The sequence below is a fragment of the Myotis myotis genome, unplaced genomic scaffold (assembly GCF_014108235.1).
Source record: "Myotis myotis isolate mMyoMyo1 unplaced genomic scaffold, mMyoMyo1.p scaffold_m19_p_5, whole genome shotgun sequence".
NCBI lineage: Eukaryota > Metazoa > Chordata > Mammalia > Chiroptera > Vespertilionidae > Myotis > Myotis myotis.
Genome location: NW_023416357.1, coordinates 64,320,225 through 64,336,727, shown reverse-complemented (window position 1 = coordinate 64,336,727; position 16,503 = coordinate 64,320,225). Strand labels below are relative to the sequence as shown.

General features: G+C 37.6%; 1 protein-coding gene across 1 annotated transcript; it reads left to right on the top strand.

The window, feature by feature from the left end:
* The first annotated feature begins 4,992 nt into the window (after positions 1-4,992).
* On the top strand, positions 4,993-6,185 carry LOC118656362 (dynactin subunit 5-like). The gene has a single exon (XM_036309618.1). The coding sequence runs from the start codon at positions 5,016-5,018 to the stop codon at positions 5,562-5,564; it is 549 nt and encodes a 182-aa protein (XP_036165511.1). The 5' UTR covers positions 4,993-5,015; the 3' UTR covers positions 5,565-6,185.
* Positions 6,186-16,503: the final 10,318 nt, after the last annotated feature.

Below are 16,503 nucleotides of genomic sequence, written 5' to 3'. Positions count from 1 at the left end.
TGTTGGAAGTTTTTATTTTCCTAATTTGATGTGAACATTAATAAGAGTTACAACTAGACTAATTAACATTAATTCAACTTATTAAAAATATGACATTCACATAATTCAAATGCAGAAACTTTAGAAGGTATGCAAAATATAAAGGCAATCTTCCATCCATATTTCTCAACTGCCCAGGGCCTACTCTCCTCTGTGGATAAACACTGTTCTTAGATTTTTATGAATCATTTGGTGTTACTCTCTGTTTATACAGGCTGATACAAATATATACCAATGATGGTTTTCAGTTCTTGGCTCATTAGTCTTCCCTGAAGCAGTAAATAGAATTTACTATGCTCAACACCTAGAAATGGCCATACCTGGGCTTCTCCCCTCGTTTTTCTCCTACCTCTCTAGCCACTCCTTCTCTATCTCCCCAGCAGGCATTGCTTACTCTGTGTGTTCCTTACAAACCAATTACTCTGTTTTCTCATGTGGTGCTCATCCTGAGTGAGCTCATCTATTATCATTGGGGCATAAATTAAGATATTGGCACTGATGTAATTTGTGGGCTAAGAAAGCCTTTTCAGAAGAGGTGAGTTTGCAGGATAAGGGGCAGTTATGTAGAAAAGAAAGAGGGTAAGATTTCTAGATGGAAAAAGAGTATATTTATAGAAAGATACTCCTAGATAAAGGAGGGACAAGAGTTGCACACTGATGATCAGCTCAATGTCTAACTTAAAAATCACTTGTGAATATTGAATAAAAAATGAATAATATCAAAGGAAATTTTTACCAGAAAAACATAATTTTGCTAAATCAGCCATGGGAATTATAGAAAATGAAAGAGATTAAACTAAACCTAAAACAACTGGGCCTATGAGTAATTTGAAATAAAAACAGAAGTGAAAACTATCAGATGCCCTAACTGGTAACCTCGTGTCCAGTCTGCTGGTTATTGCCAATGTAGCATTCTGCTTTAGGCCACCTTGATGTATGGGAAGGTCATCAGGACAGCTTTGCAGATTGACAATCTGTAAACCTTTCTCCAGATGCAGAAAGTATTCTGCAGCAGAGCTTTAAAGTTCACTTCTCCGCCTGGTGGAGACCTTTATTTCCAGTGGTACTGCTTTTTATGTCTATCAACCATAAGAAAGGCATGTCAAAAGCCAGTTGCTTTCTAATGTAATGCCCCAATGACATTAAATGGTATGAAAAGCATTTGTTCCCTTTTTGAATACAATTTTAAAAATAAACGTTTTCATTTTTTTATGCCAGCTGAGAGAAAGAATAGTCTCCCAAAGTTACAAACTCATGTCCAAAAGCCAGAACGAGAAGAAGCTAACCCTGTGAGGACAGTGTATGTAGTTGACCCTGTTTTGACTATCTAGGTCACAGGATTTTTTGCTCTTAACCCAAGGCTTTCTGCTGTTTAATCTTTATATTCTTCTGAACTGATGGCTTCCATGTCTGTAGAAGTCCTAGAGCTGCATCAACAACAGACTAAGCCAAGGAGCAGCTCCTCATGCAGAGCCAGGACTGTGATGTGGTCCTGTCCCTTCATTTCTCTGGACCTCATTGTCCTCATCTGTGCTAACATCAAAGAACCAATAAGAGAATTATATAAAATAAAGTTGCTCTTTAAATCCTAGAATGCTGTCATACAATTGTAGGGATCTCCTAAACTTGGAATTACCTCCTGTTTGTATTAAATTTATTTTTATTGCAATAAGAAAGAATTATTAGGATACCAACAGATAGAGCATTTCATACTCCCTTCATTCCCTATAAATTCTCAATCAATAGCTACTATAACCTCAACAAGAAATTCAATTGTAGCATTATTGCAGGAGGTACACAGGTATTACTCAGGTACCCTCACTACAGACATACAACATCCTTTTCAGAAAAGATGGCATATTTGGCTAAAGAACAATAATCATGACCTAATAATTTCATATTCCCATAAGAAAAAAAATCACTACACGGAAATGCCAGAGATCTCAAGCCCATTTGGAAGTTTCAGGAAGCTCTCTTATAACAAGTAGTGTGGCATGATTAGAAAAGAGCTGCCCCAGAGCGAGGCAAGCTGTACTCTAGTGTGGTTGTCTCACTGTGTACTGTGGACCCCAGACAAGTCACAGTCTTTGCAATGTCTGTTCTTTACCAGCAAAACAGGTCCATATGATCTCTAAGGTCCTTTAAAATTCCACACACCGTGACTTTTCTCATTACAGCAGTCTTTAAATATACAAATCCTGATGTAATTTCCTGGAGGGGAGAATAAAATAGAGTTTGAATTCTTCAGCCTGTTTCAATGACTTAAAAAACACACACAACACTACAGTTTTTCATCAGAAAGGCAAAATCTTTAGTGGTGCTATTGAAGGCCCGATAACGATTTTCTCTTCTTCATGTAAATGCGGAAGGATGCTATCTGCATATAGGCTAATTTTGTCCACCACTGAACCAGAACAGATTAAATGACTATGCTTGAACATCTATCTCAGGGAGATTGCAAAAGGCTTTGATGAGAGAGGAGATGAAGTCTCTGTATCAAATAAATTATCTATTTGCATCTAAAAGCCATGACGTCTATTCAAACACCATGTTTTTAAAAGGGGCAAATATTGCTTGGCTAGTTTAAAAGGAATGAAGCAATTTGGGGGTTTCTATTCAATGGAATAAGAGGCAAGAACCAAAAGTTTTAAGTTTAGTGCAGGATTGAAATACACCCAAATGTCAGCATACTGCTACATCTACACTAAATGCATAACTTCCCAGACATCATTGACATGTCTCTCAGTTTACTTAGAATTTCAAAAAATTAATTTATTCAGCACAGACTTGTCAACATATTATTTTAAGATAGTGAGACTGGGGTTTCAGTGTAGGGGAAGACATCTCACAGAAAGGTTGAACTTAGCAAAAAGCCTTTATTTTCTCTATACAAATTTAAAAATTTAAGTCATCTGCAAGCCCATCGGTCTATTAATATTTTTGTGTGTTTCCTTATATTATTTTTCTGATATATGTGTGGGTGTGTTTTTAACAAAACATAAGACTACGATGCATATACTGCCTTTTGATTTGCTTTTGTCACCACTACCATACAGTATATTGAACACCTTCACATAACCCTGGGATTTCATGTATAGACAGTTTCAAACCAGCACTTTGATGAGACCTATTGCTTCCTCAGGAATGCCTGAAGGGTTTTCAGGGTGTGGAGTGTGGCTGAGTGGACATAATTCTATCTCTTCCCATCCAGCCTATATCCCACCTTCATCAATAAGATCTTTTTAAACAATACGGTTTATTATTTTATTCATCTGTTTAAAAGTTTTATTCATCTGTGAAAAAGAATAGTTGAAAATCATTGCTCTGTATCATTTTTAATGTCTTTAATTTTATATATATATATATATATATATATATATATATATATATATATATATATATATATCATATTCTGATTTACAAATTCCTTTTGGCATAGTAGGTAAGATTCAGACTTGCTGGGTTTGAATCCCCACTCTGTCACTGACCAACTGTGTGACTGTGCTGGTTTTAAAACACCCATAAATTCTTTGACTGTTCTGCTATAAATATAGATATAAATAGATATTAATCAAGAGTCTATACTAATCAGAATGTCTTCAATTGCAATGACAGATAATCCAACCCAAAATGATTTGTGGGGAAGAAAAAACTTTTATTGGCTTACATATCTTACATATTATATATGTAAGCCAATAAATAAGTTATTTTTTATTAGTTTCTGTCAAGCCTAGATCCAGGTACTCATCAAATCTCTGTCTCTAACTCTTGAGAAGAAAAGAAACCATCTTTTCTTCTATGCTGATTGCATTTTCAAACAAGCTACCTTCATGTAAGGGCCCATGGAATTTCCAGCTTTATATTTAACATTTTTACATTAAAGTTGGAATTTTACTTATAACCACAGACTCTGAGGATTAAACAGAAAGGATGTTTATTAAAAGACTACCTTGTAGGCTATAGAACTGTTGTAAAGGCTGGAGAACCATTCTTGTAGCCAAGCTTCTGACAAGCATGATCTAAAGAACTACCATCAGTGCTGCTATTGCCACCACCAATATTGGGTGCTATGTTTGCACTGGTGCCAAGAGCTCAAAGGCTGCTGGTATCAAGGCCAGTCCAGGTCCAGAAACTCAACCATGCAACCATTGCCACCCCCAAAAGCTATACATCTTAGTATCTGTAGGGGAACTCACTGAGATGCAATGTGGCTCCAGCAGCAAAGATATTTGGGCAATGTCAGACTCTTAACTCTCTGTAGCCTCAGGCTTGGCTGACTACACAGAAAATGGGAATGCCGAAGATAAATAGTGTGCACCCAGGAAGGAGGCTAATGAATGTATAGAGTGTGATAACTGCCTGATGTTATCTGCTAACTTGGTAATGCATTGTTCATTCTGGTCTACTGACTACTAACTATATGGTTTTATTATTAACACCCTATACAAAGAGAATCTGTCCTGGAGGGGTATGGATTTTTCCCCTGCTGGCTACCACTGGGAGCAGCTGCATTGCCCATGTGTGTAAGTTTCTCTTATGAAAGCCCTCATGCATTTGAATAAGGCTACCTGTCAGTTCTTCAGAATCGATCCTGAATTTAAACATTTGAGCAACTATCTCTCTTCCACATTTCATGTAGCTGTTCTCAACTGGGCTGGCTAGTCTCCAAGGATAGTATGTTTTCTGAGATTGGCCAATCAGTGGATTCTAACCTCATGATTACAATCCTATATAATAAAAGGGTAATATCCTCACTAGCCAAATAGGACCCCAGACCTTACTTCTTTGAGTTGTTGATTTCCCAAAGTTTCACATGACCCAGTGATTGCTGAAGGCATCTAGGTCACATGGCCTGTTTCCTCACTGGACTGGATTGCTACATAAAAGTTTTAGGTATTGATCCCCGGCATCCCCGGCGGACTGAGCGGCGGATAGGCTTTGGCTGGAGCCCGAGATGCTTGGAGGACTTGGTGGCCATGGAGTTGGGCGAGCTGCTCTACAACAAGGCCGAGTACATGGAGACGGCCGCTGGGAACAAAGTTAGTCGCCAGTCGGTGTTGTGCGGAAGTCAGAACATCGTTCTCAATGGCAAGACCATTGTGATGAATGACTGTATTATCCGAGGGGACCTGGCAAATGTAAGAGTTGGACGTCATTGTGTTGTGAAAAGTCGGAGTGTCATAAGGCCACCGTTCAAGAAATTCAGCAAAGGGGTTGCATTCTTCCCTTTACATATTGGGGACCGTGTTTTTATTGAGGAAGATTGTGTGGTCAACGCGGCTCAGATTGGCTCTTACGTTCATGTTGGCAAGAACTGTGTGATTGGGCGCCGGTGTGTGTTGAAAGACTGCTGCAAAATTCTTGACAACACGGTACTACTCCCAGAAATGGTGGTCCCACCATTCACTGTCTCCTCAGGCTGCCCAGGACTCTTCTTGGGGGAGCTTCCAGAATGTACCCAGGAGCTGATGACTGACGTCACCAAGAGCTACTACCAGAAGTTTTTGCCCTTGACTCAGGTCTAATGTGTCTGTCTCGTGTTGAATTCGCTTGAGCTCTAAGATGAACTTGGGGACAAAGTGAACCAGTCAGCATCTACAAAGAGCTCTTATGTCTTTGACACCTTCTACCCATCCTTTTTTTTGTTGTTGGGTTTTTTGTTTAATTCTTCTGAATTTCTCAATCATCCTCGGCTCTGAGCTCTTAAGATTCTAATAATAGACCATCTGGAAGAGTTGTCTCCAAAAGTTCTGCTTAAACGGTACCTATTAACAGTCACTTCATACCATTATCTGTGGGAAACAGACTCATCTGTTCGTAGCACTCCCACTCGGTCCTGTGGATGGCTGGGTACTGCTGAGACAGGCTGCAGAGCAGGCACTCTGTCCAGCATGGCAGTCATGAAGCCAGTGTGCTGCTATGGCCATGAATTCCCCGCTGTGAGACCCACTCACATGGGTCGCTCCCAGCTTTCCTATCACTAACACATTTGGCCAGTTGCTGCAATTGCTCATAATCGTGAAGAAAAAGTGTTTGTGGCTTTTCAGGGCCCTGATTCCTATTGGCTACTGAAACATGAAAGAAGGGGTGGTTAATATTTCTCTGCTTTCCCAAATGATCGGAACTGTCATTTTTGAAAAAAAAAATTTTTTTTATTGATTTCAGATAGGAAGGGAAAGGGAGAGAGAGATAGAAACATCAATGATGAGAGATAATCATTGATCATTTGCCTCTTGCACGCCCCCGACTAGGGATCGAGCCTGCAACTGGGCATGTGCCCTTGACTGGAATTGAACCTGGGACCCTTCAGTCCGCAGGCCGATGCACTATCCACTGAGCCAAACTGGCTAGGGCCTGAATTGTCATTTTAACCAAGGGTGACTAAGAAAAGACTTTCTAGCATTCTGTTGTAGGGCCATTGGCTTTCACTAGGAGGATCATCAGCACCCAGATTTGATTTTTGCGAAGTCCCAGGTTTGAGTCTCATGTGGATGGACTGGTCAGGCAGCCATCCTTGCCTCAGGGTATTTGGGGGCAGCAGTATATGCCTTATTTCACTGAAGACATGACATTTGTAACAATTGTTCCCTGGCCTGGAACCATTTGACCCACCCTGTATTTGCTGTAAACCTTACAGTTCAGACCAAAATACCTGTATACACAAGGGCTTCTTAAAGTCTCTCTGTGACAGAGTCCCGAGCAGTCAGGGAAGTCGCCAGTGCCATTCTTATTGTCTCCTGGGTAATAGTGCAACCCTCCCTAGATCTGCTCTGACCTCTTGGTTTAGAAGGAGGATGAGAAGTGAAGGCCTGGGAATGTTGGCCTTGCTTAGTGCTCTGATTCTTCTGTGAGGGTGGAACAGTTCAGCCTCGGAGTTAAGGTCTAGCAGGCGCTGTAGTGATTCAATATCCAGCTGTGAGTCGGTAGCTGTATGTAATTGTCTCTCCTCATTCAATGTAAAACTGCTTTCTGCTTTGTCTTTTTTTTTATGTTTGTACATTAAAAGATTGACAACCAAAAAAAAAAAAAGTTTTAGGTATTTAGTTGAATCAATTAAATCACTCCTTCCCAACTCCAATGGCTGCCCAGGAGTTACTGCCCTATTCGACCCAAGAGGATAGTGTTACTCCAGCTTCTAGATTCAGAATACTTGTCTATATGATCCAAAAACAAAATAAAAGGATGTCTCCCTTTCAAGACTCCTTCTAGCAGACAAGCTATCTCCTACAACTAACATCTTGTGAGCTTTTAAAAAATGCTCTGAAATAAGTCATGTGAAAAATGAAATTAACTTGGCAAATAGTCAATATATAAAATTACAAATGAATTAATGACATTTCATAATTTTAAGCTTTGCCTAAAATTATTGATACATCTACAATTGAGATGTATCACTACCTGTTACATGGAAAGTTTAAGAAAAGAAAAATAATGTGTAGACAGCAGCACCTGAACAGTTTTTAGTTGATACTGTAATTCCTTTGGTATTGTTAACATGTTTGGATCTTTCATTCAAATATGGGCTATAATCTTCACAAAAAGGTTTTAGGACATTATTCACTTGCTTCAGATACAAATTTATCCTCATCTGATGTTCATCACTACCATACAGTTATTAAGATAAAAGTACATCAAATATTGAAAACCAATGAAGTCACAGAAAACATGATGGATGATCCAAAAGTACTGCATGCCATCTAGGCCAAGAACAAATTTCTGCTTTGATTATTTTATGGACATATCTTTTATAATTAATTTAAGTTGGCAACTTAACATTTTTGCCCCTGTCTATTGCATTTCCTTAATATAAAGATAAATTTCTAAGGCTATTACCCATCAGTTGGTTACACATATTTCTCTTTATGGCAACATAAAGCCCATAACTTATTCAGTTTTCCTTAGTTTTTACCTAATGTCCTTTTTCTGTTCTAGGATCACATATAAGGTAGAATTCAGCATTTAGTTATCTTTCTCCTTAGGTTCTTTTGGGTTGTACAGTTTCTCAGACTTTACTTGTCTTGGATGTCCTTGATAATTTTGAAGAGTGCTGGCCAGTATTTTGTAGGATGCCTCACTATTAGAACTTGTCTTACATTTTATTCATAATAAGACTGGGGTTATGGGTTGGGGGAGGAAGACCACAAAAAGTAAATTGTGATTTTCATCACATCATATCAAGGGTACATACTATCTGCAAATGATTTATGAATATTGATGTTGACCTTGATTATCTGGCTGAGGTGGTGATTGTCAGGTTTCTCCATTATAAAGGTACTCCTTTCCCCACCTTTTCATACAGTATACTGTTTAGATGGAAGTCACTGTGCCAGTCTGCACCTAAGGAGTGGGGAGTTATGCTCAGAGAAGGGTAGAGTACCCTACCCCAATAAATTATTTGGAATTCTTCTGCACAGACTGATCTCTTCTCTCTAATTTATTACTTTATTTAATCAATTATTTATATCAGTATGGACTCATGAATCATTACTTTATACTCTGGGCTATAATCCAATACTATTTTATTTTGTTGCTCAAATTGTTCCAGCTTTGGCCATTGAAACCATCTGGGCATGGAGATTTCTTTTTTGGAAGGTCTTAAATAACTAATCAATTTCTTTGGTAGTTATATGACTATTCATTATATATTTCATCTTTTGGTTTATGGAATTTGTCCATTTTGTCCAAATTATTAAATTTATGTGTGTAGAGGTTTTTTGGTGGTGATATTTTATTATTCTCTTAATTTCTGCAGGATCTGTAAATATAGCCTCTTGAACTTCTGATATTGGTAATTGGCATCTTCTCTGTTTTTGCCAGTCTTGCTAGAGATTTGTCAATTTCATTAATCTTTTTTTAAAAAAACAGCTTTTATTGTAATTAATTTTTTTCTCTGTTGTTATTATGCTTCCAGTCCCAGTAATTTATGGTTCAACATTATCATTTATTTCCTCATACTTACTTTGGGTTATTTTGTTTTCCTTTTTCCAGTTTCTTGAGGTATAAGCTTTGATTATTTATTTGAAACTTCTGTTCTTGTGTAATTATTTGATACTATAAATTTCTCCCAAAGCACTGCTCTAGCAGCATCTAACAAATTTTGCTAAGTTGTATTTTCATTTTTATTTAGTCTAACATTTTTTTATTCCCCTTTAGAATTATTTCTTGACTGATAGTTTTAGAAATGTATTTAAAATTCCAGGTATTTAAAGATATTCCTGTCACTCATCTTTTATTGATTTCTAGTTTGATTTCATTATTGTCAGAGAATACATTTTGCATGACTGCAATTCTTTTATAGTTGTTAAAGTTTAATGACTCAGAGTATGACCTAACTTGATAAGTATACACTTCAAAACAATATGTATTCTATTATGTGGAATGTTTTATAAATGTCAACTATATTTAATTAGTTGATAGGATTCAGGTATTCTCTGTTCTTGCTGACTTTCTTTCTACTAGGTCTATTTTACTGAGAAGTGGGAAGAGCTAATCAGAACCAGCTTTATCCTATAGATGGAAACCACATGTTGAGGATGACAGAACAGCCTTGTACCATCCACCTCTGGACTATTATGTGAAAAAGAAATACACCTTTATGTAGTTTTAAGCTGCTCTATTTTAAGGGTTTTTAATTTTTAAATTAAATTTCTTGGAATAACATTGGTTAATAACATTACATAAATTTTAGGTAGACAGCTTTATAATACAACATCTGTATACTCCATTGTGTGCTCACCACCCAAACTCTAGCCTCCTTCCCTTATCATATATTTGACCCCCTTTACCCTTTTTATCCTCCCCCAACCACTTTTCCTTTGGTAACCACCATTCTGTTGTCTATAACTATGAGTTCATTTATTTTTTGTTTGTTTGTTTATTTATTGCTTTTTTGTTTTATATCCCACATATGAGTGAAACCATATGGTACTTGTCCTTTTCCATCTGACTTATATCACTTAGCATGATCCATCCATGTTGTCACAAATGGCAGTATTTCATCTTTTTATAGTTGAGTAGTATTCAGTGTGTGTGTGCGTGTGTGCATGTGTGCGCGTGCGCGTGTATATGAATCATATCTTCTGTATCCAATCATTTGTTAAAGGACACTTAGGTTGTTTCATGTCTTGGCTACTGTGAATAATGATGCAATGAACATTTATATAACTTTATAAATATGTGTTTTCAGATTTTTCTAGTAGATCCCCAGAAGAAGGATTGCTAGGTCATGTGGTAGCTCTACTCCAATTTATATTCCCACCAGCACTGTGAGGGGGTTCCCTTTTTTCCACATTTTGAGGGGGTATTTTTTGAGCTCGGCGTGTCAGCATTTTGAAAAACCCTAACTTAACTCTGGTGCTGTGTCACATATAGAAATTTTTTGATATTTGCAATGATAGTAAAACAAAGACATATTTTTGATATTTGTTTTATATATTTAAATGCCATTTAACAAAGAAAAATCAACCAAAAAAATGAGTTCGTGTGTCACCTCTGACATGCGTGTCATAGGTTCGCCATCACTGGCTTATATCTTACCAGATACCAAAATTATAAGAAGTTGATTAGGCTTATATTTTGTCATGGATAAAAGTCAAATATACAATTTTCAGTGAAAAGAAGTGAGTTGCTGAAAGATTTATATAGGTTTATGAAAAGATGTATAAGAAAATTACATATTATTGATATAAATAATAAAATTATTTTTAAAACTGAATGGTAAACATGTATATTTATCATAAGCTTATCTAAATTTTTATAAACATTTGAAATATTTTCCAACTAAAAATTAATTAAAAACAACAGCTTTCATGGAGAAAGTGATATTTGCCTTGAAGGACATACAGGATTTACATAGTTATAGTTTATCAGTTTGTATTAGTTTCCTACTGTTGCTGTAACAAATTACCACAAAATTAGTGGTTTGAAATAATGCAGGTTATTTTACAATATTCAAGGTCAGAAGTCTACAATAGGTCTCACCGGAGTAATATGAAGGTGTCAGCAGGGCTGTGTTTTTCTGGAGGATCTAGTGGAGAACCTGTTTTCTTACCTTTTCCCTATTCTAGAGGCTGCCAACATTAATTGGCTCATGGTCCATATCCATCTTTAAAGCCAGCAATGGTGGGTCATGTTTTCTCTCTCTTTCTGACTCTTCTGCTTCCCTTTCACCCATTTACATACTGTGTGATTACATGGGGCCCACTTGGGATAATCTCATTATCTTAAAGTCAGCTGATTAGCAATTTTAATTTCATTTACAACCTTAATTCCCTCTTGCCATATAGCATAATAATATTAATAGGGGATTAGGATGTGGATATCTTTGGGAAGCCATTATACTACCTACCATTGGGTCCATTGGTGTTCTTTGTTTACAAGCAATTGAAATTATCTCTAATGTAAGCAGATAGAGAACTTATTAGGTGGATATAGGTTTAGCTCATAGAATTACAGAAAAGATGGATAATTTTTCATTAAAAATGATGTAAAACAGCAGTTCTGGATATATAGAAAAATAAATAATTGATAACCTTTTTAATAAACACTATATTGATGAATCAGCTCCAACTTTGTTTTATTCTTATGCTGCTCAAGATTTAAATTCCAGGGAGAGATAGAATCTGACTGGCTTGCCTTGAGGAATGTCTCTACTCCTTAGCCAGAGCTGGGATGAACACCTTGATTGAGGGACCTATCAAGGTTATGTGTAATGAGAAGAGGTTCTTTCCCAATGAAAAATCTAGATATTATTACCAGGAGAAGGAGAACGTATGTTAGGCAAGCAAAACAAGGCCCACTGTAGTAGGGAGAGTCATTTGGGGTAATAATAACAGAGTCTGCTAGGTTGTAGTGGAATCATAATAAACCACATATTTTATGAATGTTAAGTTTGTCTAGCATGTAGCATTAAATAGACTTCACAAGTAGCAACAGGAAAGGAGGCTCTGGAGTATATATCTGTCCCTCAGTGCACAAGTGGAAGATCTTACCAATGTTACAAGAAAGAGGCAGCTATCACATTTTGAGGAATGAAGGCTAATCTGATTGGAACTGTAGTTAAGGAAGCTCAGGTTATTGGCTTTGGTAGGAAATGGAATAGGAAGTTAGATTCAGAGACACAGTATGCCACTAGCAGCTATGAACAAATCTTACCTAGTTTTTTTCCTCGCACTCCTGTATAGGAAACTGAACTTCTAGTTAGTGAAAGACTAGTCTGGTTTCCTAGAAAGCGACAAGTTCTCCAGATCCTTGGGGAAGGAGACAAGATTCAAGGGTTTTTGTTGTTGTTGTTGTTGTTTTTTGTGATGACAGAACTAAAACCACCCACACACAGACTCAGCATAACCTCCCACAATGACAACCACAGAAGCAAGTGTACACAATGCCTTCTTTATCCTACTCTCTTCAATTTTGTCTATCAGACCCTTTAATTATCTATCTCATTGTTCTTCCTGTCCCATAGCTATTTTTCCCCAGTTACTTGGTGAAGGAATTACACATTCATCTTAGCTACATTATTTAACTTAGAATATGCATCACATAAAATTGCTAAGTGACTTTCAAGGAAAGTAATGTTTTATAAATCACACTTTTGAATGTTGATGTTTAAGATTCACAAAGAGAAATTACTAAGTTAGGTTAATTGAAGGTCAAAAATGTTTGCAACTTACATGATAAAGATAAAAGGAATTCCTGGTCAGAGCTACTCCTCAAATTCTAGAATGTGAAGCTCAAGCTGTGAATCTGAAAAGAAATGTAAAGTAATAACAGGTACTATCAATGTATCATCATCACTGCCTAGAAATATTTTCCTCTTGCTTCTGAAACATCATCCATTTTTATCTGGATTATAACAGCTCCTCTTCTGCCTCCCTTGTTTTTCTGGCCAGTGGAACATATGAGTCATTTTACCATCTGGGCTAGAGAAAAAGGAGATGTATGGCTGAATAAAGCTGATGTTTGCTTGCTTAACATCTATATAATGATGCCTCTGCAGTCCAAAATATCTCTCCTTCTCAGTGTCTTAGGCTCTTTCCAAAACAAAATTAGGGGGTATACTACAAAAGCAATTTCTTGGTACTTATTCCCACCTCTAAGCCAACATTTCCAAACTTTTGGAAAACTTCAGGTAACACTGAATTTTCAAAGATTTGGTAATGGCTGAAAAGGCTGAATTAAATTGATTTAGCAAAATATATAGCACCATATAGTTTTTGAAGTGCCAATCAAAATTCTAAATAACACAACTCCAAGATGAGCACTTAAAGAGGTAATGCCAGTCTTTGCTTGAGGTAGGTTTAAGGTTGTCCAGATGTTGTAGGTTTTCACTTCACAGTGTGTGTGTGTGTGTGTGTGTGTGTGTGTGTGTGTGTGTGTGTATGAGAAAGTTATACTTTACTAACACCAGGATACAGTGGTAAAAAATAGGCATATATTTTCCTCCTAGTTTATAGACCAAACATATAGATTATATGTAGAATATATTTCAAGGAATATGAGACCTGTATTTAAGACATTTTAAAACAGATCAATTTTTGCTTGTGTAAGATTAGTGTACTTCCTTTTCATAGAGTTAATGCAAGCCATTTAGTTCATAATTTCATATTGTTGTATTTTGTACACATGACTTTATGTTTTTTCATTTTTAAAATATGGATGAGAATTTCAGTTACCTGAAGAAACAAGATTACTAATAAAATAGCCCAAGTACTGACAAGCATTGCTGATGAAAGGTGACAGAGGCTATGATGCATCTGTTAATCAAGTTGTATTAGGTATAGTTGAGGGAACTGGTAATGCTCAGTATGAAAAACCATTGACAAGATGTATATATAGAATCTCAGAAATTTAGAGCTTCAAGAGATCTTATTCAGAGCATTTAGTCCAAATATTTAATTGTGCAAAAAGGATAATATGATAACTTCTTTTAGATTATAGAATTAGTTAAGTAGAATCAAGATTATAATGGAAATCTCACATCAGTTCAGTGTTCTTTCTCTATTATCATTCTGCATTTCCATGGCAGCTGACCTTAAATTCCAGAAATGCTGCCATCATCATCATCATCAATCATCATCATCACTGATATTTATTGAATGCTTATTATGTGCTAGTTTCTGACATAAGCATCACAATAACTTGCGCATCACAATAACTCTTCAGGGCAGTGATGGTGAACCTATGACACGCGTGTCAGAGGTGACACGCAAACTCATATTTTTGGTTGATTTTCTTTGTTAAATGGCATTTAAATATATAAAACAAATATCAAAAATATAAGTCTTTGTTTTACTATGGTTGCAGATATCAAAAAATTTCTATATGTGACACAGCACCAGAGTTAAGTTAGGGTTTTTCAAAGTGCTGACACGCCGAGCTCAAAAGGTTCGCCATCACTGCTTTAGGGTATAATCCTCATTTTCCAGTTATAGAAAACCAGAATTAGAGAAGTAACCCAGCCAGTAAGAAACAAAGTGAGAAATTAAATGTTGGTCTGACTCCGCTAGTTAAAAAACATTTAACTACAGTAGTCACCCCTTATTTGTGGCGAATACATTCCAAGACCTCCAGTGTATTCCTGAAACCACAGATAGTACCAAACCCTTTTTTCCTATGTTTTTTTCCTATGCATACATGCCTTTCCACTTTATGGCTTCTCTTTGACATATCTGAGTTGTCAGCATCACTACTCTTGAACTTTGGGGCCATTATTAAGTAAAATAAGGGTTATTTTAACACAAGCTCTGCAATACCATGAAAATCAATCTCATAACCAAGATAGCTACTAAGTGACTAAAGTGCGGGAGCAAATACAATGTGGAAGTGATGGACAAAGGAATGACTTACATACCAGGCAGGACAAGTTGGATGGTGTGTGATTTCATTATGCTGTTTAGAACAACACACATAAACTAGAGGTCCAGTGCACGGGATTTGTGCACCAGTGGGGGGGTGTGGCCTGTGGGGATTGGCCGGCTATGGGAGTGCTGCTCATCCCGGTCAGCTGAGCGGCTGTGGACCCACCCTCTGAGTGGCTGCTCCCTGGTCCAGCATCTCCTGTGGAGCTGGAGCACTCGCCTCTCCAGGGGACCGGGTTGGGGCCGGGCCCAGGGGCAATAGCACTGAGAGGCAGCAGCCACGAACCTGCCTCCCAGCCTTTCGGGGTCAGCTCTGCAAGCCTGGTGGCAGCGCTGCATGGCCTGCAGGCATCCAGAGGAGGTGGCAGGGAGTGAGGAGGAGGAACCTGGGGCAAGGAGGCAATGGTCACAGCTGGGTTCCAGCCCCGTCTGCCGGGGTTCACAGCAGGAGCAGACGCTCATCCCAGTCAGCAGAGCAGCACTCCCATTTTGGTAGTGCACTGACCACCAGGGGGCAGCTCCTGCATTGAGCATCTGCCCCCTGATGGTCAGTGCATGTCATAGCGACTGGTTGACCGGTCGTTCTGGTCATTCTACCTTTCAGTCACTGGGCTTTTATTATATAGGATTGTTTATTCTTGAATTGTCCATTTAATATTTCCTAACTGCAGTTGACCATGGGTAACTGAAAACCCAAAATGCAAAACCACAGATAAAGGGGACTACTGTACTGGGCTCTATTCTTGAATACCCAAAGCCATTAGATTTGGGACTTGTAGGCAGATTTTATAAGAAGGAAAATTTCATCTTATATAAAAAGGAAATTTCTAATAGTCCACTTCTAACAATTCAGAGTTGGAATGAAACCCTATTTCAATGAGCTCCCCAAATACTGTAAATGTTGAAATGAATCTTGAGGTAAGATTTCTACACTGAGTAAGGAGCTAGGCCTGTTGATATCAATTCTTTCTTCTAAATCTTCTTTTTTAAAAAATCTTTTTATTAATCATCTGATATATTATAGTGGATCACACAACCTATTTATATTTTGCAATTATTATAATGAGGAGAATATATATTTAAACGATATCTAAACATTCACATATCTGAAATTTATGCTGAATGTTGGTTCTGAAAAATAGTTATGTGCTCTGAAGTGGATATTTATCATTTCTTTTTGCTGCTTGGAATCTAAACTTTTTTCTATTTGAGGAATTCCCTACTATATAAACCTATAGGGGAGGCAGAGGTTCCCATTTTAGTAGTAAAAGTGCCAGTACCTTCTTTCCTACCCTCTACTGGTACATGACTTAGGCTCTGGTACTCAAAGTCCTCTCGGGACTTTGAAGCAGGAGTTAGTGATGTAAAGAAGCATAGTCAAGGGAGAATTTATTGGCAACAAGAGCAGCCAATTTTGATTGGCAGAGTTGTCAGGAGCACCATCCTGTGTTGGTGTGGGCTGCATCATCTGGTGTTCTGGGGGCAGCAGTGTGCTCACCAGCCTGGTTATGTCTCATGCCTTAGGTTATGATTGTGCATGCTCAGCCTCCATTTGTGGCTGCCAGTTTCCAAGCTTGCTTTTCCAGTTTTCTGTACACTTCTGGAA